We start from the raw sequence: 26,188 nt of genomic DNA, 5'->3' as shown, positions 1-26,188 counted from the left end.
AAACATTTTTAAAAAATTATTTGAGCATAGATTTCTAAGAAAATTCTAGGATACATGGCCTAGAACACTGGTACACTATTTTTCATATTGCCATGGTACTAGCATAGATATAATGGCCCTATAATAATAATTTACCTTGGTGCTGAACATTAAACACATTATTTAATCCACCATATTTTAAACTTCTGATGACAAAAAAATACACTGTTTAACTTGTATATGTTCTTTTGTAAACCAAAATAGTTCCCAAAACAGAGAAGACTATGGGATCAAATGTTCTACATCTAAGGACTTTAGACAAATCAGGCAATAATAAATGTTTTACTTAACTAAACAGCTACTTCATAATTCAGGTAACTTAATATTTTTCCCATTCTATAAAAATCAGGAGACCACATGATCTGCTACAAATATACCACAGAGCTGTGGATAAAGCACTAAAATAATTCTCTGTTTAAGACTTGGTAGTTGGTACATTTAATATGACAACTGAAGTAACTATGTAAAAAATTAAGTACTATAATATAGAATTATAGTATAACTATAAATTGTTACCATATTGCATGTGGAGTAAATAACAATGGAAGGGAAAGTCCTTTTTTTCATAATTTACAATGCACAAAAACAGCAATGATGACACTTTGCAAAGTTTGGCATTTAATGCATGGTATTAGCCCTAAGTAATACATTCTACAACATCTGTATAAAGTTTCTCAGTCCAGAACAAAAATACAATCATACCAAACATGCTGACATTCTGGCATTCCGACCACAACACCATTTCTCTTCCTTCAAATAGTGGCACATTGGAAATCCCCACTTTTCTTGGGTACATTCTGCAGATGAGAAAAAATGTGGATACTTTACATAAAATTCTTCCTTTTCCAGTTAAAGTAAATAATCTGTTGAGAAAGCATACCAGTCACTGAGAGTCAAACAGTAGTTCAACAAGGAAGTGGTAATGTTTAACAGTTCATTCAAGTTTGTTAATTGAAAGCATATTAATGTTATGGAAATGGTATTTTCTCAGTAACAGCTGTGTATGTTTAAACTTCAACAATTTGAAACCAACCAATTCACCAAAATTACTTAAGATTTAGCAAATGTAATTTAAAATAGAAATACTTTTTATGTTCAGTGTATAGCAGATACATAATGAGATACTGGACTTTTACTGCTGACCTGACTTTCTAGAAAAAGGATTTATCAAATATGACACTTGACAGTTTTATATAGAACAGTTTTAATTCACTCCTAACAATGTTGAAGTATCAATTTTTTTCCAGCCACTGTTCACTTTTCAAAAAAAGAGCAGCTGTATAGGCTTTTCTTTTTCATTATATTAAGAGGCTGTAATAATCTCAACGGTGATTCAGTTTGGCTCAGTTGCATTTATGGTTCAAGTAACAACAACAAAAATCAACATTCGGTGCCTAATCACACATATCAGCTGCCCAATTGAACATACAGAGTTACATATGTAACCTGCTGACGTTTAAATCCCTTATGCAGAACTATTAATAACAGAGTTTTTGAAAAGGAAAAGAAACCAATTTGTATTTTAAAGCCTAGAAAACAGGGGCTTAAATTTTATCAAAATGTAACAATTAAAAGAAAATTGTGATAAATACAGTTTTTATATTAGGTTAAAAAGTAAAATAGAACCAAAAACTTGGGGGAAAAAAAAAAAAGTCTGAAAGAAAATAGTGAGGTAAATTCCATTAAGTAAACTTTTGTGCTATGAAAGATCAGATGATTTTGGATTAAAATACAGAAAGTTTAAATTTCAGAGATCAAAAGCTTGTGAAAATGGTTTCTTTCAGGTATTAGGATTTACAACAGATCCTATTAACAATCAGATGGAAGATACTGACCTTCTCCCAGGAAAAGAAATAACAGTAACGTTGCTATTTACACAGCGTTTAATATTGTTAACACTGTTGTAAGTGTTTTAAATGTCCCCACAGCAATTTAGTGAAGTAGGTATATGATTATTCTCTGTTTCAGACAAGGAAACTGAGCACAGGGAAGTTAATTGCTTGCCTAAGCGGCAAATCTAGCATATGGCACAGCTTCAGTTTAAATCCAGGCAGTCTAATTTCAGAGGCCATGCTCCTAACCATCAAGCAATATAAAAAATTTCACTTACAGATGCCCAGGAGTCATGGAGCCCTTGAAGCTTATTCAGGTCTTAGGGACTCTGAACCACTTCTGTCTATTTCCGAGATGACTCCAAACAGTGGCTTGAATTTTACTGAAGGCTTTATGGTTTAACTGAGACAGGATTACTTCTAAATGAAAGGGCTATTATAAGTAATTTAATTTTCTTCTTACAACTAAAGAGAAATACCTAAGTCTTACTGTAATGGCTTAGAGAGATAGGTTGTGCTATTTATTCAGAGTGTTTAGGAAAAGTGTTAACCAATAAAAGAAAATTTTTCCTCCTCTCCATTTTCTCCTTGTTCCTTGTAATAACATAGCTGAATTTTTAGCTGGGTATTCACTTGTTCAGGTTAAAGAATGCAATTCTCAGACTCCCACGCAGCCACTAGGATAGCTACAAGGTTGTTTTGGAAAACCGAATGTGGGCAGAAACGATGTGTGCAAATTCTAGGTCATGCTCAAAGGAGAGGGGATGGGGCGTGTTCTTTCCACCACACTTTCCACGCCCCTTCAGTTCTCCTCTGTCATGGTGGCAAGCTAACTAGGACCATGTAAACAATAGCAGCACAGGGTGCAGCAAAAAAAAAAAAAAAAAAAGAAGAAGAAGGTTTCTGGGTTCCTAGAAGACTTTCTGGTATAGAGCTCCCATACCAGCTCTAATCACCTACCTCTGGATTGAAAGAGAAATAGCCCTCTCTCACTGTTACTTTGAGTCTAAACCATTTCACATTTAAATCTTTTATCTTGATTTGATGCTTCCCAAACTTTTTATAGCTCAGCACTCTCAGAATATGGCAAAATCTGTATGTCAACCTGGAATAAACAGAGTATGATGCTAGTGTTGAGGTAAAACCCAATGGATGCAAGAAGCAGTACCTCAGGAAACCCAGAAAGCATCCATGGTACACTACTTAAATAGTTCTATCCTAATTACTACAGAAGTCTTCCTTGAGGATGTAATAGCTAAGCAGAGACCTAAAATGAGGAAGCAAGCCATGTGATTAGGAGATTTAAAGACAGAAGAAAAAAAAAACAACAAAGAAACAAACTAGGCTTTCAACAGGATATAGTTAATTTCTAAAAACATACCAGGATATCTGACAACTTGAAGTGATAATTAACCATCAATTTCCCAACTTGTAACACCCAACCAAACACCTAAAAAACAAACTTGTAACACTGGGAAAGAGAAGATTAAAGTCAATTTATTGCAAAAAAAAAAAAAAAAAAAAAAGTGAAACAAATCCCATTTAAAAAATACACAATGGATTTGTAATGAAATGTATAATTAGTATATCGTCACTGCTCTGCAATTCACCTTATGCTGCCAGGAAAAAAGTATGTCTACTTGCCTGAAAAAAGTAGAAAGATCCTATCTCAGTAATAATCTAACGAAAACTTTGAAAAAAATTACCACTTAAAATTAGATTAAAAGTGCAACAGTATTTCTGGAAAATACAGTCCATTGAAAAGGGTATAATATTTCCAGAGGGAAAATAATCTTATACAAGAGACCCATACCCAAGTTACTCCCAAATTCTTGACCCACAGAAACTGAGAAATAATAAAAAATTATTATGGCTTTAAGCTATTCAAATTTGGAGTGATTGTTCAAATAGCATTAGATGATACACAGTCTAAGTAGCAATGAGGAGGCTAACTAGAAGGGATGTGAGACAGAAGCATCCACTGTCTGAGGTGTATGGAATTATGCTTCCTTAGGAAAAAGTTAAGTTCCGATTAGAAAGAAAAAAAGGAAATTTTAGAGAAGAGATTACAGAATATTGCCAATTTTGGTAATGACTAGCTGCATTCTGGAAAATTTTGGAATTTGAGGAAAAGTGGAAGACTAGGCACAACAAAGGACATATAGAGATACATTTGATTAGAGGTACTCTTCTGGATGCTGACCCATACGGACTATATCAGCTGGTTCCTACGCCATCTAGCTGTTGACTGACCAATGGTGAGTCCAGGCAGGAGACTGGAAGGAGGAAAGACAGAATATTTATACTCCTGGCTGCCTCTCTGAGACGCAGCCTGCTACTGACCAAAGGTCACCTGTAAAGTCAGCCAACTTTTAAGTCATTCTCCTTTAAGGTTCCAGTTACTTCTTCCTTCCCTTATCTCTTTGAACATAGGAGAGTTAGCCTCCAATTTCTACACTATCTTCATGACTTCTATTCATCCATATCTTTATAAATAACCCAATTGTAAATAAACTTCGAATTATCCTGATTGATGTATACCATCTGCTTGCTTACTGTTTAACTCCGATTCCCATTTCTCTTACAGTAAAAGACTTGTAATATCCTACACAGCTCTATATGATCAGTACCTTCTGCCCAAAGCTATCACCTCTCTGATCTCTTCTTCTCTCCAACTACACTCCCTCACCTCCACTCTGGCTTCTTGCTATTCCTCAAATATACCAGATTGTCCACTCCTGTGGAATGATTTTCCCCCAGCTATTCATTCACTTGGTAGCTCAATTATCTTTTTCACGTGTTTGCTCAAATCTCACCATTTAATGAGGCTACTCGACTCCCTATTTAATTTACTTACTTAAGCGTTTTATTGTTTATTGTCTGTCCACCCCCACTCCCACCTATGCCCTGGTTTCCACTAGACTAGAATGTAAGCTCCCTGTTCACAGGGGTTTTTGTTTCTTTTGTTTACTGATGTTATCTCAAATCCAGTATATATATTTGCTGAATGGATGAATGAATGAACCTCTACCATTACAGAAAGAAGTAAGATAGGTGCTAAAATAGGTGATCATGGGTATAGATGTTCATAAAACAAGTAGCTTAACCTCAAGAATTACTTGTCAGAGTAAGCTAGCAAAACATATCTAATATTCTCATGATAATTTCACATTTAATTTTTAACTTCATTCCCTGCCCCCCAAGCTTTTTCTTAATTAGCATTGCTATGGTGTGCTGTTTCCCTATTCATTAGCACTGCTTGGTAGAAGCTTTGATCAAGGTATGTTTTATTATTTTAACTGGCTACCCTACTTAGCAGCTTTGTTTCATCTTGGGAAAGTTACTTTCTTTATACCTCAGTTTCCTTATCTGCAAAGAGGAAAATTACTGCAACAGTTTTGAATATTAAATAAGAGTCCTGCTAAGGGCTTAAAACAGTGTTAGGTACATAATAAGCTCTTGAATAATGTTATAATGACTGTGATTCTAAAAAACTGATTAACATTTACTTCCATTTCTGCACTACCCAGTTACTTCTCTACGTGATTTACATTACCTGTAGGTAGGAGGACAAAAGAAAAGTGTTTATTTAATGATTCTGGCCTCCTGCTCTTTAGAATGCCATCTCTGAAGTCAACAAAAATCATCAGTCTTGGTTATTATTTTATTTGACCATTCCATAATTTCATAGTATTGACATTCTCTGTTAAAACTCGCTTCTCTTTTGGTTTTGATAACAGGTTCTCCTTTTCAAAGGCCCTTTCATTCACCCACTCTTCAAATATTAGTGTGCTCCATACTACATTATGGCAAGTTTTCTGTTCTACTCTTCAAGTTCTTTTTTGGGCAATTAACAGCTACTTCTTTAAATTTAATCCCTATGTATCTTCAGCATCAACTTCTTTCTGGATTTCTAGATAAGAATTTTAAACTATTTGCTTAATACTTCTAAAATTAAAAACATGCAAAACCAAACTCACTTCCTGAGCCCATGAATCTGATCTTTTGCCAATAATCAAACAAGCTAAAACCTTGCCATAATCTTTAGCCCTCATTGCCCCTCTGCCCACCCATTTCCCCACTACTGGTCACCAGGTCAGCTGGTTTGTCTTTGAAAAATCCTGGTAAGTTGTTGTCTCCTCCTACCATTCTTGGCTAATGTACCCTGGCTTTGGACTTTGATAGCTGCTTCTTTAGCAGTCCCCCTGTCTCTAATCTAGCTTCATGCTTAATTTATTTTCTATAATAATAAAAAAATACTACTTTTCAAAATATAGATGAATTTATGCAACCCTTTTGCATTAAACACACACACCAATATTTTCATGGAAGAAATATTTTGTCTCCCACTGAATAATATTCTAAGACCTCAGCATACCATTCATGGCTCTCATCATATGGCTCTAATTTTTTCCCAACTATATCTCATTTTTAAAGAAAATTTATTATTTATTCTATTTGTTTCATATTTTCATAGCTACACCCTTACTATCACTTTATTCTGTCACATATCCATATGAATTTGCCTTACCAGAACATACACAATAGTTTCTGCCTCTAAGCCTTTTCTCCACAAAGTTCTAAAAACACCCTTCCCTATCTCATTCATCTCTCTAAATGAAGACCGAAAGTCACCTTTTGAAAAAAGTTTTCATTCATGAAAATTACTCCCTCTTTTAGTCTTAATAGCACTTGGTTTAGATGTATATCATTTATTACTTGTTTCATTCATTTTTTTCAAATTCAGGTTCACAGATGACTAAGATCTATGGGACCATGAATCTATCTCTCAGACATACATGAAAGTCCTATGTAATTCCTTCTGAATCCTCTCCAGATCACAAGCTCCCTAATGGGATAGAGAGCGTCTCACTTATCTTATACTTCTGGTTCCATTATATAATCAATAGTATTTCACTTCCCTTTTGTTAAAAGTACAGCTATGTAATATCAAAGAATATGTAAAGTATTATATATATATACTTTATATATATATATAAAAGAAACTAAACACCCAGTTAAAAATGTATATATTACTTTAATATTCATGTCTGTATTAAAACACTGTTCCTTAACCCAATCAGTCTAGATACTACCGTCTTGGTACTTCCATGCATGGCTATAAGAATGGCAAAGTCCAATGCTCAGAGAAAACACTGTCTTAGCCTTACAAACATAGTGATGGCAGCTTCCCAATGGTGCTTCCCACTCTGTGACAAGTTTCCTCTGCTTGCTCTTGTAGACTCCTTATAGTGTTTTATCAAGACTCTAGTCTTGATATGGAACATCTGAAACATTAAGTCAATGAGAAAGTCTTTATATTAATATTATATAAATCATGTTGTTTCCTATGAAAATTTTGTTCACTGTGCCAGGCTGATGATGAAAAAATTTTGACAACTTGCTTAAAATTTGTTTAGCATGGGGAAAAAAATGTGAGAACACATATTTATAGCAAAATATTTTTCAAGATCATTTGCTCCAAAGTATACAAATCCTAAGTTGTATATAAAACTAGTGAAATATAAATTAGTATTTTTAATCCTGTTTTCAAAAAACAGGCAAAGGACTTGAAGAGACATTTCTCCAAAGAAGACATACAGATGGCCACCAGACATATGAGAAGATGCTAAACATCACTAAGCACCAGGGAAATGCAAATCAAAACCACATTGAGATACAACCTCACACCAGTCAGAATGGCTATTATCAAAAGTCAACAAATAACATGTGTTGGCGAGGATGTGGAGAAAGGAATACTTATGCACTGTTGGTGGGAATGCGAACTTGTGCAGCCACTGAGGAAAACAGTTAGGAAATTCCTCAAAAAACTAAAATAGATACACCATACAATTGGGTGTTTATCCAAAGAAAATGAAAGCACTAATATGAAAAGATTTATGCACCCCTAGCTTCATTGCAGCATTATTTACAATTGCCAAGACAAGGAACTTCGGTGTCCATTGATAGAGGAATGGATGAAGAAGATACAGTATACATATACAATGAAATATTCCTCAGCATTAAAAAAAGGATGAAATCATGCCATTTGCGACAACATGGGTAGGCCTGGCAAGTATTATGATAAATGAAATAAATCTGAGAAAGCCAAACACTGCATGGTTTCATTTATATGTGGAATCTTAAAAAAAAAAAAAAAAAAGAGCAAATGAAAAAAAAGAAACAAAACTAGACTTACAGAAACAGAAATCAAATGATGGCTGCCAGAGGGGAGGAGAGTGGGGGTGGAAAAAAGGTAAAGGGTAATATAGTCAATGATATTGTTATAAGTTTGCATGGTAACAGATGATGACTAGACTTAGTGTGGTGATCACATTTCAAGGTACATAAAAATCAAATCAGTATTAACAATAGAAGTTAGGGTAGGGCAAAAGGAGGTTTGTAGTTGTTCATAAGGAAAATAATACAATAATTAATAAATACAAGAATAAACTCTGAATTTTGCATACTCACAACTGTAAACCTCCTTTAGCCCAACCTTGCATTATACTCCTGAAACTAATATAATATTGCATACCAACTCTACTTAAAAGTAAATGAATTTTTTAATTTTTATTTTTTTAAATTTTTTCTTAAGGACAAGAATGGTATCTGTTATTCCCTTTCTCTAAGGAACTTAATTTTTTTAAAAAGCCTGTTTTATATTCATTTGATAGTCAACTTTCTGGTAAGAATTTCTATCAGCTTTGATTTTACATTAACTTATATTTGATGCATAAACTATTTCTTTTTACTACTTCTTTTAAGTGGGTATATTGATTTTCTTTTTTAGATTTAATTACATTCTTGACTTCTTTTATTTATCATAAGCACAGAAAGAACTTTTTTAACACTGAATAAATGCAATCTGTATGAGCTTCAAAAACCACTTTATATTAGTCATGAAAAATAATGAGGTGCAAATTAAAGAAAGCAAGGGGGAAATATATCAAAAACTCTATTTCTAACTACTTCTAGGCAGCAAGAAGATGCCCTATGATATAAGTAAAATCAGTGCCAACACTCTAGAATACAACTGACTGAAGATTAGATACAGCTGTCTGTGTGAGGTAATTGTGCAGACTGCCAGTACATCCAGAAATCTCTGTATTCATCCCATATTAATTGGCAAGAAGTGTTCTGAGACATAAGCTCAGCTGAATGGCAAGAAGTAACATGATACTGTAACAAAAGCTTATAAACAGCTGAATCTACAATGCTAACAGGAGAGTCTAAGTATCTGCTCTGAACTTAACATACCTTAGTCAAGCTGGGATAGCTCCTGATAGTCTCTGATTGAGTTACTGAACAAACTAATAAAGTGTTAACATTGATAGTTAAGTAATTGAAAACTTAAATATGCATTTATTATCAATTATTATGTAATTTTACTTCTTAAAGACTTTGGGAAAAACAACATTTATGGTCATTATTACACTGGCATAGATTTAAAAGAATGATTTTCAAAAACTTTATCATTCGAATGCAGAATCACAACAGGAAAGCAGAGTATTTGTTTATGCAAACTCAATATAATGAAGAAAAAGATACTAAAACTAAACCTAATTGTCGTGATAAACATACATGAGGTTTGACTGAAATAAAAGGCGTATTTCAGAAGCTACATTCAAGTCACAGAATCATATTATTAGTCATAAGAGACCTCCAAGATCATCTAATTTAACCCCTTTCTTTTCATTAATTTACAGATGATCCACAAAAGTTAATCCAAGGCTACAGCACTGCGAGACAGAAGTAAAACTTTAGTCAAAGTACCTCCTCTTCTGTGTTGTGTTCTTAGACTCAACTTGAGCACTTAGATATCACTATCTCTATGCTTTCAAAGGAACTTACACATAACTTGGACATAGCACTTACCATACTGTATTACAACTGTTTCTTGTTATATTTCTTTCCATTGGGTTGCAAATTTCTTTAAATCATTTTATCTAGAAATCCCTGGTATCTAGCAAAGTAGGCAGTTGGCGGGTACACAGTTTCCTGAGTGTCTCCCAAATTTCAGCACATTCTATGTTGAATAAATGTGTGTTGAGAGCCTCAATGCCTAAAGCTGTTGTTACTAAATCAATTGCTCTGTTCTTATAATTTTAGAGTCTTCATTTTAATTTCAAGTTCGTTTTAAACTAGTAGGAGCTGCTAAGGAGTTTTTAGGCCCCAATATCCAGATTCTGGATCAAATATGAATGATTTATAGAAAGACTAAAACAAGTTCATTGAAAAGAATTTCAAATATAATCAATCATTTACAATGCATTTGGTTTTAAAGGTTTATTTTATTCAAAGAATTATTTTGAAATATAATTACTTATAATTTATTGTTAACTTTTTATTTTCTTAGATTGTATGCTAGAATTCTTAGGAAAAATTCAAGTAATAAATAGGTGATGTGGTGGACATAATTTAAAAATGAAGAAAAATATTTCCTCTTCCAACTCTGAAGTTTATGAATCTGAAGAATCCCTGTGATAATCAGTTGAGAAGCTGAAATTCTTAAGTAAAACACTGGACTGAAAAAGAAACTAATTTAGAGAGACATAAACATTCTTTTTTTTTTTTTTAAGATTTTAGTTATTTATTTTAGACAAGGGGAAGGGAGGGAGAAAGGGAGAGAAACATCAATGTGTGGTTGCCTCTCATGTGCCCCCTACTGGGGATCTGGCTCACAACCCAGACATGAGCCCTGACTGGGAACTGAACCAAAAACCCTTTGTTCATAGGCCACTGCTTGATCCACTGAGCCACACCAGCAAGGGCTAAACACTCTTTTATCTTTGTCAAAATAAGGCAACTCATACATTAACAAAAATGTATTCAGCATCTGCTACACACCAGACACTGTTTGGGACATTTAACAGATAAGGTGATTTACAGCTTACATAAGCATATTCACTTACTTAAAACAAACATAAATTTAGTTTAAATTGTGGGTTGGTTACAGACAGTGGTGTGATGAAGCCGGCTTGCAGTGGCTCCAGAGAAAGCTGACTGTGTCATCTTTTTCTGGTGCAGCATTCAGTGACACCAGGTTGGTAGCTTGAAACTGGCCAAGTTGGGTGTATTTACACCATGGAACTCGGGAAACACTGAATAAGGGTTTTTATTCGGGGCAGAGCCAACCATTAGACATTAACCATGCCACCACTGGCTATGACCCAGTAACGGGTCACAAAATCAATTCAGTGGGGTTGTGACCAATATTTTAAAAAATTTAATAGAAAGAAATAGAATAAAAACATCAGCATGCACTGTATAAGAGCCAGTACTGTTCGAAGAACAAATATTAACAACAAATAAAGAGTAAGTACTTTTTGTAAAATTTCAGTACCAGTTTTGTCTATTATCTATACACATAGTAGATAGTGATGTAAAATGCTTTTTTAATATAGATCTGAGTTTTAAAAATGTAAAACTACTACTCTATTCAAAACAAATATAATTTTCTTACACAAATATATTTTACAACCTTGTCGTAATTATATGCTTTGTGGTTAAAAATCACCTGCTTGGAAGAGAAATAAAAACTTTATAGTTAATAAATGAATATTTGAAAGCTCTTTGTTTCTTCTCAAGGAATACCAAAGAGAGGAATTATAATTTAGGATCACAAAGGAATCTGAGTTTGTGTAAATTTCAAATTAAATAAGACCTCTGTCTCGCCACAGTAGTGTGCTTCCATCGGTTTGCTCCAGTAGTCTCTGGAATGTAAACCTTCTTCTCTGACCTTCTGTTTCTTATCTTTGCTAAGAAGAGCACAGCCAGTCCAGTATGCTGAGAATTCCCCAACTACTTTTGTCAACATGATTATTTCATCTCAAGCTGTCTTATCAAATACCTTTGGCTTTTCTTTATTTTTAACCAGTGCTGAATCAGTTTTTTCGTAATTTATAATTTTATTTTGTGTTACTCCTTTATTGAGTACTTGCTACATATCACATAATATGGTAAAAAAAAAATGGGCGTTGGAAAAAAATGTTAAAGATAAGCTTTTGGTCTTAAAGTTGCTCAGTGTCTATTGTGAGAAATAAATACTAAACTAGTCTTGATTAAATAGTGTGGTGGGTGCCAAAGCAAAAACAAAACAAAACAAAAACAAAAACATATGAAGAAATCATTGCACCTCTCCTTTTTGAGAGTGTTCTTATGTTATTCTTCTTAACCCTCAAATTCAGGACATAAGAGAGAAGACACAGAAGAGAGGAAGGAAGAGGAGGGGCCAGTGAAAAGAAGAAACTGGATATTGTAAGTAAACAATTTGACAGTCAGACAGTCATTCTTAACACCTGTCTACATTGCCTGTCTCACCACAAAAGCTAAGAAAGTCAAATAGTCACTTTTCCAGACTCCCTTGTAGCTAGAAGTTATATAGTGAACCGTATCTGGACAAAAAGACTTGAAACAACTCTGCTAAGAAATTGCTAGATAGATTTTTCTCTCCTTGACCAGAGAATGAGTGCGGAGGAAGCCTCTAACACAGTCCCACTTCTCAGGAGGACAGAGCGCGGGGGATGGCAGCAGTCACCCTGCAGCCAGGAGAGCGACATCTGGGTGTGATCCCAGTGTGCCGATGTCACCGAGTTAGTACACCAACCCTAGATCTGCTACTTTCTGACTTTTGGTTATGCAAGGAAATTGATGGCTTCATTGCGTATGCCACTATTAGATGAATCTGCTATTATTTACAGTCTAAAGCACTAAAACTCAGGTTCTGGTTTAGAAGCTAGGTATGGTTAACCACTGTTCTTTCTTTCCAATGTGTGGTTCTTCAGAAGTGCCCCCTACATCACAGGTGGAATTTACCCTGAAACTCTCACAATCTCATTTCCCTCAAGGCCTGTGTGGCCCACACAAATAGAAAATGAATACAAAAAAAAAAAAAAAAAGTAAGAAGAAGAAGAAGTTAATTATACGGTAAAGATTATAAAGGTGGAAAAGGAAAACTTACAGCAGAATATAGCTATTAAAATCATGCCAGTTTAATAGAATCTTAATCCTAGGAAACAAAAGAGCTGATACCTACATAAAAAGTTAGTTTACAGAATGTAGGAGATGCCACATTTCTTATAATGAGCACATTCACTTATTGCACCTTAACACAAAGTGGAGGCCTTTAAGGAAAGTGCTGCCCCAAAGACAAAAGGTGAGTAAGTACTTCCATACGCACGGGGCACACCCGGACAGGCGCCTCACCCTTAACATATTCCGGAGAAAGAAAAAAGTGCCAGGCCACTTCATTCAACTTTAAACATGTTATAGGGCACAAAAGCCAAGAGAGGGAGCAGAGAAAATGGTCTTAACCCAGTGTCAGTGAGGATCGATTTACCAATCCCAAAGCTGCCTCAGTCTCTGCCAAAGTCAATGTCCCTACTCAGTTTCTAAACTCAAATTAATCAAGCTGTTCATATTTAAGGAGCACTGTCCTTAAAAACAGGTGAGGACTACAATTAGTCTTCTGTTCCATGTTTGGCCTCTATATACCCCGGAAAAGACAGCATTTGTGTATCCCTGAGGTGCAGCTTCCCCTCGTGTTATTCACAGAGTCTGCTATGCTTTTGTCTCAGGTTCTGGTTTGGATTCTAGTTCTCTGATAAGACTGGAACCCATTCCAGAATGCTAATACACTGGGTTGTAGACTTGGCATTTTAAAATTTAACAGAATCTCCATGGGAGGCTGAATGCTAAGAGTGTGACTCTAAAGCCAGACTGACTAGGCCAAAATGCTAACTTCTTCACTGATTAACTGTGATCTTAGACAGGTTACTCAACCTCTCTGTGACTCAGTTTCCTCATGTGAACATGGTCAAAATAAAAACAGTACTCCTTTATAGGGGTATTAATGAGGAATAAAGGATTTAATAAAAGTACAGTGTTTGGAATAGTGCTTCATTCACAGTAAGTGCTCATGAAAAGATTAACAATAATTAATCCACATGGGTAGTTTTGCACCTGATCAGAAACTCGCTCTGCATGTGCTCAACATTTCCAATAAGACCCTCTGAAAATAGGTGCCTGCTCATATTTGACCAGAGTTAACCTTTTGAATACCAATGTAAGCAGCTGGCTACCTTCTCTGGGGCAGACACTTCTGTTAGGTTTGTTCCCTTGGCCTTGGCTCCATGATTCCTGGTTCACTCTCTTTTCTCCATCGTTCCACTGTTAGGCTGGGTCCCTGTGAATCTCATGGTTGAGAATCACAGTTTCCGGCAATGCCTGTTCTCTTGGTAATGTTATTATTCTGCTCAAAAGTTCTCATTTCCATGGACTTTTCATATGAGGGTTTTATGGATTGACTCCTGCCCTTATCTGCCATCTTATTTTGCATTTCTGTACCTTGGATGAATTAGATTAGGTAGTAACCTAATTCATCCATCTTTGACTGACCTGCCACTACTTAATTCACTATGTTCCTTATACTTAGAATGCTCCTGTCCACATTTTTGCCTCTCTAAATCCTACCCTACAAATCTCAATTTGAAAGTTACTACCTTCATAGAGCCTCTCTTGCTCTCCTAACAGGAAACAATCTTTACCTTCTAGCTGGAATGGCTCTTTTAACACTTACCACGTTCTCTTTTTTCCTTATCTTGAAGGAATCACTTAGAAATCACATACAGTCATACATAATTTATAAATCATACCTATTCATATGGAATTTGAGTCATATATAATTTGTTATTGATTGTTGTTGCTATTATTGTAGGCTTGTTGTATAATACATTCATCGTGCATAAGTAGAGTTACAGTTTTAAGGTAAAAGTTTCCCACAAAGGAGAAGCATTTGGAACAAGACCTCAGGTTCACCTGTACTAGAGAGGATGTCACAAAGGATCTCAGAACATAGGTCCATATATTACACAGAAGTCTATTTCCCTCTTGGATAGAGGAAGCAGACAGTATGAAGCATGTTATCCAGACCCAGATGGGTAGGGCTCTTCTGCCAACCTTAAGAGTGGACTAGCAACTTTGGTATCAAGGTTACTGCTATTTCTTAGCCAGAAGGAAAGGGGAAAAAATGGGGAGCAAGCAGCTCCTTTTAAATAAGTTGCACACACTGTTTGACTTACATAGGAGATAGGTACTCTAGCTGTGTGGCTAAGTGATATTTGCTCTCCTAAAACTAAGAGGAGTTATATTATTAAAAGAAGGAAGTAGATAATGGATACAATTACATTCTGTTACATATACATGCTGTTTCATTCCTCACACTCCTCTTTCCAGTGCCTTACTGATGCATTAATATCACACATACACACACACGCACACAGGCAGAGAACACTAACTGCCAATCGATACTCAGTTTCTCCTTTTTTGTCACTCACAGAACTTGATTTCATTAGAAGCTGTAATACTCTTTAAAGGACACTGTCTCAGATGAGAGAAGCTCTTCTATCTTCATAGTTCATTCCGTTGAGGCTGCCATGTTTGGAGCAGTAGCAGCTATTATGTAACCATAAGTGAAAGGGTCAAAAAGCTCCAGAGACCTTGGCCCTCACACTCTCAAATCATAAAAACCAATGTCAGCTACCACTGTACCTTACAGATTTTTCTGGAAAATAATAGAAAATAAATCCTACACAGTTATGCTACAATAGTTCCATTTCCATGTATTTAGAAGTCTGTATCAATAAAACCTACCCAAAATACGATTGCTCATACATAAAGCGGTTGAAAAATATTAAACATGTTCAAAACTTTGGCCGAAAACGTGGTCCTTCCTTAGTGTTTCCTTTCCTGTATGTTACACGATCACCTAACCAGTGGCTCCAAACAAACAAACAAAAACCCCGATAACCCTCGATAATTCCTTTTCCTTTATCTCCCACTCATTTAAAAAAATCATAAGAGTTTCTGGAATTCTTCTAATTTACTCTATTCCTACTACTGCTATCCTAACTTTAATCTTCGCCTTTGTGGTCTCAATTTATGAGATTATGCTCTATGAGTCCTATCAGACCCCTTCTGTGTGCCTGCGTATAGGTTTTATCATTTGCATCCTACCCCTAGTAAGGCTATAAAAGCAAAGCTCACGTTTGCCATGGTACACAAATGCCCTTCATAGCTTCAGTGTTTCCATCATCTTTGCAGGCTCCTGCATTCTCTTATGTATTGTTTTAATAAGTACCATGAACCTGTCCAGTATTTCAATGCTTTTAAGAAAGAAAATTTACTAATATCCAGGTGTTTTTGTTGAACGGGGGCAGACAGGATATATACATACACAATATACGTACACACAGACATATGGTACATACATACAGTGGGGGGCAAAAGTAGGTTTACAGTTGTGAGCACATGAAACAGAATTTATTCTTACATTATTAATTATTGTATTATTTTCCATATGAACAACTGTAAACTTACTTTTGTCTGACCCTTTATATTTAGTTTTGAACTTTTATTTGTTAGATTTTAATCTGTAGAAATTGTAAGGGCCTGAATTTGGAAGTAGTCCCCCCATAGGATTTGAATTTGCCTCTACATGGAGCTGAATGAAGACTGCTTTATCTCACTCAGGCTCATGGCTTAGCACAGGCTTTTCAGGTTCAGCTCCCATGCAAAAGGCCAATATTAGTCTCTAAACTGCAGTGTGACTGTCTATAACCCAGGGCCTGCAGTTCTGTGCTCCGGTTTCAACTCCTCGTCCTCCCGCTTCCCCTTCTCTCCTTTTAACTCTTAGGTTTTGATTTTTTCTTGATCCACAGAGAATCTCCCTCCGCCTTTTACTCGTAGACTTGACAATGCATTAAAAAAAACACACGTTCTAATTCAGGCAGAATCTAGCTGAACTGTAGTAGGAGAGTTCCTCAGGGGGGAAAAGAAAATCACATCTCCCATAGTGCTGAAAATGGAAGTCAAATACATGTTTTTTTGAAAAGCAGTATAATGCTTTACTCCTCTGTATCCTCCAAAATAGAAAGATTTAAAGAAATTTATATGGTATAGAAAATACTTTCACGTCTTTACTAAAAGGCAGCAATTGCACTGTTGCAATAATAGGATTAATTCACTATTAACTAAGAAATAAGTCATATCTTTCTGTATGATATAATACATGATTTAATGATAATATGAACTAGCTAATACTGTTTTAAGGCTTTTTAATACTACATACTGGATATCAGGTTTCAAAAATACAAGATAAGCTTATTTTTAAGTAGTATGTTAAATTTTCAAATAATATGCTCAACATACCGACCTCCAGACACCTTTCCAGGTGAAGTACCTCTAAATTTAAAGCAATGAAACCAATTCTTGATCCTCAAACACAATGAAGATGGTTATAGCTTCTCCCCTAAAATTCCTACTTGTATGTAAATTGAGATACAATCTACAGTAGGATAGATATCATATGCCTGTGACAAATTTGCTTGATACCAATATGGCAGGACCAGACTGAAAGATGCCATTAAAAGATGATCTGCAGCCCTTCCCTGGTTTAAAAAAAAAAAAAAAAAGTAAATGGAGGGAATTGTGGGCGAATTGCCTTAATGCCCCATAACACATTAAGGCTGGGAATGAACAACAAACATGAAGATATGCTAAAGGCTTTCAAGGATTACACCATTTATACCGACTCTGATCATCTGCAGTATTTTGGAGGGCACTAACAATATTAGAAGACTCCCCGGCATTAGGCTGAGAAGAGCTAGGGGAAGACCAAGCACAAATCTACTTCATGGCAAGGGTTGCTCCTGCACGGGCTCCTACAAAGGCCAGGGAAGAAGCTCTACGATATCACCTGATGGGACCCTATAGGGTCCCACCTTTTCCCCTACTCCTCTTGGTCTCCTAAGCCTCTGAAATGATCAGATAAACTTACAGGAAAAGTAAAATTACCTTTCATCCCTCAGACTGGACCTGCAGGACTCAGAGCGCTAACAATTTCCAAAAGAATGCACAGTAGGCTGAACAAACACATACGGATGACGAAGTCCAGAGGCAGAGAAAAAAAAGTGACATTCTTGTCTTCTGTTCACTTTTAAGAACAGCAAAACAAAACAAAAATTCCAGGAAACCCCCTAGAAGACATGCTCCTCATGCCTCATTGTTAAGAATTGTGTCTCATATCCATTACCATGTAATGGAATTACCGTAAGTAATTTAGATTTTGATTTACCTATTTCTGAGGTTACAGAAGGACTCAAGCTTCCCAATAATTGATGCCTAAATAAAATCATAGTTCAGTCAGTTAGAAGTGATGTGTAGGTCAGGGTAGGTAGCCAGTAGTGTTTCCTTCAGCATGTTTCTACCTTCCTGGGAAAAACCAACAAAAAAAATTCTCTCTCCCACTTCTAGGGGAAGAAATAATATAAGTATCGAAAAATTATTTATAGTAATAATCAATATTAGGACAAAACAATGAAACGTGTCAAGCTTGGAAAAATATATATATATATATTCTATAAAGCACTGCAATAAAACTGTTTCTGGTATTTCGTGTTCTCCTAGGAACTACTGGCTCATAATGTATAAATATTTAAAAGCAGTTTTTAAAACACGGTATAACTTCGGTATTCATAATGGCTCAGAGAGCTTTGAGGCGCTTTTGAAGATTGGCATTCATGAAAGACCACCTCTACGGCTACCACAGCATGTTGAGTAAACATATTCATGTAAAACGCATAATGTTTACATAGTACATATCATCATAAAAAGTTGCAGTGTACATACCAGACTTTTCTAGTATACTATGTTGGACTATTAATAACTCAAATTTACATCCCAAAGGGCAACACTGCCCCAATTCAAACTCAAAAACAGCTGTGCAAACAAAGCGAGGCTGAGGGGCAGGTGTGTAAGATGTGAAGGGAGAGACACAGGACATATTTGATCATTTAGAGATATAACTCCATGGCTCCTAGGACTGAGTACATGGCAGGAAACATGCTAACCCTGTGGATGCAAACATCTGGCCTCATCAGTTAGTTAAGTATAATGATAAAAGTTAAGAGTGGTGGATTTCTACTTTAGTAAGGAATACTAGTACTGTATAGTATATGGGGGTGGGCAAAAGTAGGTTTACAGTTGTTCATATGTGAAAATTTATTTTTGTATCATTACTTATTAATTATTGTATTATTTTCCATTCAAACAACTGTAAACCTACTTTTGTCTACCCCATATGTTGTATATACAAAACTAGACAACATCCATATTCCATCTATCTAAATAGTCACAGTAAATAGTACAGAAAAACTCTGCCACCATCTGCCTTCATACACACACATACATGCCCCTGCTTATCAATACAGGTAAGCTATCAAAATGCTAGTGATACTCATAATTATCTTGGACATCACTTGTCATTCTAGATTTTCTTCCTCCTTGATTTGTCTAATTTCTAACTCTTAATTTCACTGTGCATATATGACCTGGTTTCCAGCCTTCTATGTTTGGTTTCCCCAGGTTTTCATTCTGTTCTCTCTACTTCAAAGATTTGTTGGGGGTTGTTTATCCTAGCTTTGGACTTTGATTATACCCTCCTGGGACCATTTGGGCTCAGATTTTGGCTTAGATCTGCTATTTAGTACATAAATAGAGTCCACCTAAGTCTCTGCATGGGAGAGGCTGAAATAGCTGTAAATAATCTTGAATATATTTCTACAAAACAACTAGCATTCTGTATGTCTTCTTATGGAACCACAATAAATGCCTTGTTTTTAACTATGTTGTTCATAAGAATTCCCTATAGAGCTTAATAAAAATTCTTATATTCAAAATATTATATACTTCAGAAGGTCAGAAGTAGGTCCTACATACTGAAAGTAACATATTTGATACAGCTGGGCAACCAGAGTTGAAAAAGTGTTGACAAAAATTGCAAGAGATGGTTCATATCTCCTCCTTTTAGTATAGCCAATGTTAAGGCAAGAAAAATGGAGATTGGAGTATGGGAAAGAGACAAGTGAGTAAGCTACCTTCCCTATCTGTTTTTTGAGATGAAAAAATCTGACAGACCAAAGCAAGGCAAACCGCAGCATAAACAGAGACTTCTTTTGTTATTCCTATGACTTATTTTTCTACATTTTTTCTCCTATCTTTTGGCTTTCCTACTCTTTTCTCAACCTCCAAAATAACTGAAGTTACTCATGTTTCATATATCTCCACCTACTTTATCATATCACCAGTCCTGTTTCTTCCTGCTTATTCTTTGTTTTCCTCCCAACTTTCTGTTCATTTCAGGTATGTATGGGGAAAGCAAGTAACACTAAGATAGTAACTTTTGCCACTTAAGCCTAGTATTGTTTACCTGACAATCTCAATGATTCTTATTGGTTAAGATATTTTTGACAGAACGGCCTTTCCAAGAACTGACTATGCCTACAAGAAGGAACAATGAGAGTCTGTAGCTGCCAGGCACTGTTGTAACACTGCCTTCCAACACTGTTCTTATCTGAATCCTGGGACCAAAAATGTCCTGTCAACTCAGTGAACAGCGCCAACCTCCCCTCCAGAGAAGGTGAAACTGCCTTTACCCAGGCTTGAGCCAAGACTGATACTTGAGAATTTGTCAACTGAGAGGCTTCCATTTCGAGTGTAAAAATTGGGAGTTATTTTGTTAAACTATTTTTTCCCAGAAGACTCAAAGAGAAACAGTGACTATGGAGGGCAAAAAGAAGGAAACTTGATTTTGAACAATTATCACCCAAACTTGTGTTTATTCTGTCTGTAATACCCTTCCTACTTCTTTGTCTGTTAACTTCCACTGATCTCCCAGGACACCACATAAGAATATAGTGGGTATGTATGTATTTTCTTTTCTGGAAAGATACATAAGAAACCAAAAATATGGGTATGGGAACTTTTTACTTTCCTCTTAAAAATCTTTTTATATTATTTGAATTTGCTATTCTAAATCATTTCCTACAAATAGAAAATGTTGCATTATTAACAGGGATTATCTGATTCTTGGGATTAAGGGCTATTTTTACATTTCTTGACGGTGAAGATGGGATATCCATTTTTATATCACCCTCCTTATTTATTTAGCACAGTGTGCGACATAGTTGACATTCAATGAATGTTCATTGAACTGAACTGAACTTTGCTTTTCATCTGTTTCAGTGTCTTCTTCCCCAAATTACTGACTTTCTATGAACCCCTCCCCCATATCCCTTTATTGTACATAAAGTGCCAAGCACAGTGCCTTATCATCTTCTATCAGCATGAAATGCAGCTGCCAATGCAGAAACAGTGATTTTTTTTTTTTTTTAATTCCTAGTCACTTGTTCAAAAGAGATTATTTGTCCCATAGTGGGAACTACTGACATTAAGTCTGAGACCCAATGACAGTGTAATGGCTGCAAGAGCCCAGCAGGACCAGAGGTGAGAGTCTTAAAAAGGTGCTAAGTCAGGGAGGCCGTTTGGAAGGAAAAGGCATCTTTGGGAGCATAAAGAGGAAAGAAGGAAGCAGGCAGCTGAAGTTAAATATACTGCAGGACAATACCCCTGAATTAAAAGGCACACCAACTGTCTACACCTACTCCCAATAGAGCCAATTATTAAAAAAAACAACAAAAACCCATTACATTGTACCTACAGAAGAGAAAGTTTTTGAACTAAGAATCGCACCTCCCCTACACAAAATGTTATGCTATTGTTGGTCCAGGAAAACACTACACACTTTGTATTTTAAAAGCTGTAAAACTGTAATTGTATGAAAGGTTTTCTTTCTTTCAGAACAGATGCACAGAAAGACTGTAATACAGTATAAATATATGGGTATATAGTTCAGTATAAATGCTTTTCTCTATTTTTTGGTTCACTATTTTCTCTAAATTTTTATCTTGAGGATTTTTGTACTCTGAATAAAGTTATAAATAATGCAAGAAAAACATATATTCTCCATCTAAATTAAACTATTGTTAATGTTTTGCCAATTTTCTTTCTCTCACTCTGTATATCTCTATATATTCAAAATTTTTCTTTTGTGCATCTTTCCTAAAGGATATTTTTAAAACCCTGACATAAAAAAATCAAATTTGATGGACTATTTTATATAAACCTTTGCCAGTTCTAATGATGACCTCTGTTTCACCCAAATTTCAGTAGAATTATATAATCATAATTTTTACCTCTTATACACAACTAAATAAAAAATATAAATTTCATATTCATCTGGATTTTAAAAATGAGAAAAGAACAAACAATACCTCTATATGCACGCAACTTCCTGGCTTAAAAATCCTTAGCAAGGGGCAATGGATATTGATAAAGACATCATTAAACTAGTAGAAAAGAGAACTGTTACTATTAAATTGACTAAAAAACCATCTAATCTGAACCAGCAGTTTTGGAGCCATATCTTATTAAGAGATGTAACAGAGAAAGAGCTGCTCCAGATGAAGGTATATGGGTGCTTTAAATCTTCCTATGTACTTTGTTCTTCAGGCACCGTCTCAGTCCAGGGAGCACAGCTCCAATACCATTATTTTAGTGCAACTGCACAGTTTTGCAGCTTTTTAAAATCACAGTGTGTTGACTCTTCAACATGCAGTAGGAATTGTTACTTGAGAAATACCAACATTCCTTACAAAATGGAAAAGGTTTTGAAAACAAAAGCAAACCATACAACTTTATATTCATAACAAAGTAAGTTTTACCATTTTAGTAAATGTCTATCTCATTAAGTGTTTTTAAACAGAAGTTCTCTAAAAGATAAACCACATAAAATGTTCAAATATTTGCAGTTTTCAGCATTCATTAAGATCACTTAATGATCAAAGAAACTATAATAAAATGCATAAGGTGATTGTGCATCAAATTTCAATTGATACAATACTAAAATTGTAAGAATATCAGACATTATTTTAAATGTTAATTCAAAATGACAATAATGTCAACCAAAGATGGAGAGATGGAAAGCAGCCATCGTTATGAAATAAATGAAATTTTGAGATATGGAGAACTTTGTACCTTTATGTGGGTTTTCAAATTCTTCAGATAAGAGGTGGTAGCAACATCCCACACTGCAAACTCCCTTGATTTCAGAATTGGAAGTAAATATTCGCAGAGTATTTGGAGCAAGATCACCACAAGTATGTAGACCTACCATCAAGCAATCCTTAATATGAGAAGAAATAAAAATATTGGCAATTAAAAGGAGGGCTAAAAGGCACTTTAGGTAAAGATTTTAAATGCTCATTAGAATATGAAAGCTTTTAAAAATGACCAAATCCTACCTAGAAAATATTGTTTCTTATTTTCATAACAAATAATCATTCCCTTTATGGACAAAATGACTATGATCATTTATCACAACTGACAACCTTTTGAGTTGATTTTTCTACTGTTTTCAGTTACTCACCCATTTGAATTTTCTCTTTTCTTTTTATAACTAATATTTGCTTAACAATAGCCGAAGTAAGATTGAACTAATCAAAGGTAGCATGCATTACTAGGACAAACTTATGCCTTGACACATTTATACCTCACTAGTCAATTTTTAAAATTCACTTCTTCACAAATTGTCCATCAAAACTTATTTTAAAAAATGTTATAAAAACAAGTGGTGCCAAATTAACATTTCTACTCCAACACTAAAAAAGTTTACTTAGTTCATTCCTTGCATCAAATATCATAATTTAGAATTCAATAAAAAATTTTTGTTCTAAATTTTTTAACATCAACTTTGTGTAAACATTCTCCTACAAACTGTTTCAAGGCCAAGTTTTAATGTACACACATACTGAATGAGTACTCACGGAATCTTGATTAATATACCAAGTTTGTTTTAATTCTTTAGTGCCTTAATTTCCTCATCTGTAAAATGATGATAATAATGGTACAAGCACTTTCCATTGACAGTTTATCATAAAGTTAAAATGTACACTTACTACATGAACTATAAATCCCTCTCCAGGCTAATTATCCAAGAGAAATTAAAACATGTCCACACAATTAAAAAAAAAAAAATGGGCAGAGGACTTATATGTCAACTTCTCCCAAGAAGACATACAAATGACCATCAGATATATGAAAAAATGCTCAACTTCACTAGCTATTTGGAAAATGCAAATCAAAACTACAATAAGATACCACCCTACACCTGTTAGAATTGCTATTATCAACAAGACAGGTAATAACAAGTGTTGGAGAAGTTGTGGAGAAAAAGGAGCCCTTATTCACTGCTGGTGGGAATGTAAACTGGTACAACCGCTATGGAAAAAAGTATGGAGACTCTTCAAAAATTAAGAATAGAGTTATCATATTACTATATATTACTCTTTTCTGGACATCTACCTGAAAAACTTGAAAATGTTTATTTGCAAAGATATATGCACCCCTATGTTCATTGTACCATTATTCACAGTGGCCAAGACATGGAAACAACTAACGTGGCCTTCAATAGATGACTGGATAAAGAAGATGTGGTGTGTGTGGACACACACACACAGTGGAATAATACTCAGCCATAAGAAAAGATGAAATACTGTCATTAGTGACAACATGGATGGATCTCAAGAGTATCATGCTAAGCAAAATAAGTCAGACAGAAAAAGTCGAGAACTATATAATTTTACTTATATGTAGAATATAAAACTGAAAGCAACAAATAAGAAAAACAAGATGACAAACAAAAACTCATAGACACAGACAACATTATGGTGGTTACCAGAGGAAAGGGGGTTAGTGATTAGTAAAGGGCAAAAGAGGTTAAGTATATGGTGACAAGAAAAGATCTGACTTTGGTTGGTAGGCATATAATGCAATATACAGATTACATATTATAGAATCGTATACTTGAAACCTATATAATCTTATTAATCAATGTCACCCCAACACATTTAATTTAAAAAAAGAAGTTCTGAAAAATTTAATGAGTAGAAAATTACACATTCAGAGGCTACTTTGTTTTTTAAAATAATGTGTTAGGCCAAATAATTTGCAGGGGTTCCTCTACAATAGTGTTTTAATATACAATGTTGCCTTTGTTTAAGATATATTCCCTTTCAATTACATAATTTTATATACTTGAGGTGTAGGAAAAGTTGAATTTCTTTATGAATATTCAGAAGCTACACTTGCTTCAAAAATTGCATATTTGGTTACCAAAATTAACATTCAATACAACATTGCCCTGGATATCTCTTAACTTCACATATTAATGAAAATGTATGAGTTTTCTCAGGTTGGAATTTTAACAATCCCTAAATCACATAATGAAAACTTAGTTTACTAGCTTTTGTGTTAGGACTTCTGTTTGATTTAGAAGGCTTGAAATGAATGGAGGGTACTGTATTCTGGCAAACTGTAATTGTCAGATTTTGTAGCCTTATCAGATTTTGATAACTGTGAGAATCATAAAAGTCTACATATAATTTATTTTCTTAGTCCTTTAGATTAATGCAACCAAATAAGATATGTAGGTTAAATAAGCTACTATTAACACAATTCTATGTCTTAAAGCAGTTTAACAGACCAAATTAAGGAATTCAAAAGTGAAGTCACCTCCAGATCTTTAATAATATCATGTAGTTCTGAATCAGCAGTGATAAAAGACGTTAAAGGTGAATATATATATGTTTCATTTGACTCTGATGTTGTTTTTCCTCTCTCTTTATTTGCTTCCGACATTCTTCTCTTGAGTATTTGGGGTGAAGAAGTAGGTTCTATGGCATTAATAGGCAAAAGGTCTATAAGAGAAAAGGCATTTTCAAAACACAAATTTTCTTCTCGATGTGAATAAACATGTAGATTTTCCATTTGTTTTCTGATGTCAGAAATTACAGAGCTTGAAAAATCTGGCAAAAAATCTGATGTAGACATCATTTCTTGATCTGCAGGACTATTATTACGCACTCCCTCAATATCACCTTGATTTTTAATCTGATCTTGCATTTTATTTTCTTTTGCCATTTTTAATGCCAATTCATTGACATCTAATTTTGACCGAGTATGGTAGACATGCCAGTGTTTCTTCAACTTCCTGTTTCTCTCCTGAGCTCCATTAGTATTGGTATTTGAAGAATCAATTCCATAAACTTTTAAGCCATACTTCAAAGATAAATAGGAGCTCAAGTAGCCTTTTCCAGAACCCAGGTCGATTATCTAAAGAAAAACAGAATGAATTAAAGGATTTTAGTCAATAGTAAAAAGCATTTTTGATAAATTTTTAAAAAGCAAGTAAACGGTTGCATAGTTTATACAACTCGTTATATTTTTTATTTTAATTTTTGATTCCTATCAAAAATCAAGCACTCTAATAATTTTTATTTAACTTTTTAAAAGAGGTTCTAGACAGTGTAATCAGTGTAATAAGTCAAGGCAAAGATGTGAAAGTCACAAATGTTGGAAAT

General features: G+C 34.7%; 1 protein-coding gene across 1 annotated transcript in view; it reads right to left on the bottom strand.

Annotated features, from left to right (window-relative positions):
* Positions 1-26,188, bottom strand: part of METTL25 (methyltransferase like 25) — an 88,635-nt gene that overhangs the window by 33,490 nt on the left and 28,957 nt on the right. Inside the window, exons 4-6 of the mRNA XM_054580169.1 lie at positions 25,341-25,940; positions 22,806-22,953; positions 742-836 (exon numbers count right to left, since the gene is read on the bottom strand). Coding sequence (XP_054436144.1) covers positions 742-836; positions 22,806-22,953; positions 25,341-25,940 — 843 coding nt within the window. The remainder of the gene's footprint in view (positions 1-741; positions 837-22,805; positions 22,954-25,340; positions 25,941-26,188) is intronic.

The sequence above is a fragment of the Pteronotus mesoamericanus genome, unplaced genomic scaffold, assembly GCF_021234165.1.
Source record: "Pteronotus mesoamericanus isolate MK-2021 breed Mesoamerican mustached bat unplaced genomic scaffold, CSHL_Meso_final contig_56, whole genome shotgun sequence".
NCBI classification, from domain to species: domain Eukaryota; kingdom Metazoa; phylum Chordata; class Mammalia; order Chiroptera; family Mormoopidae; genus Pteronotus; species Pteronotus mesoamericanus.
Note: the sequence above shows the minus strand (reverse complement) of the source record. Positions and strands in the feature narration are given on the sequence as shown.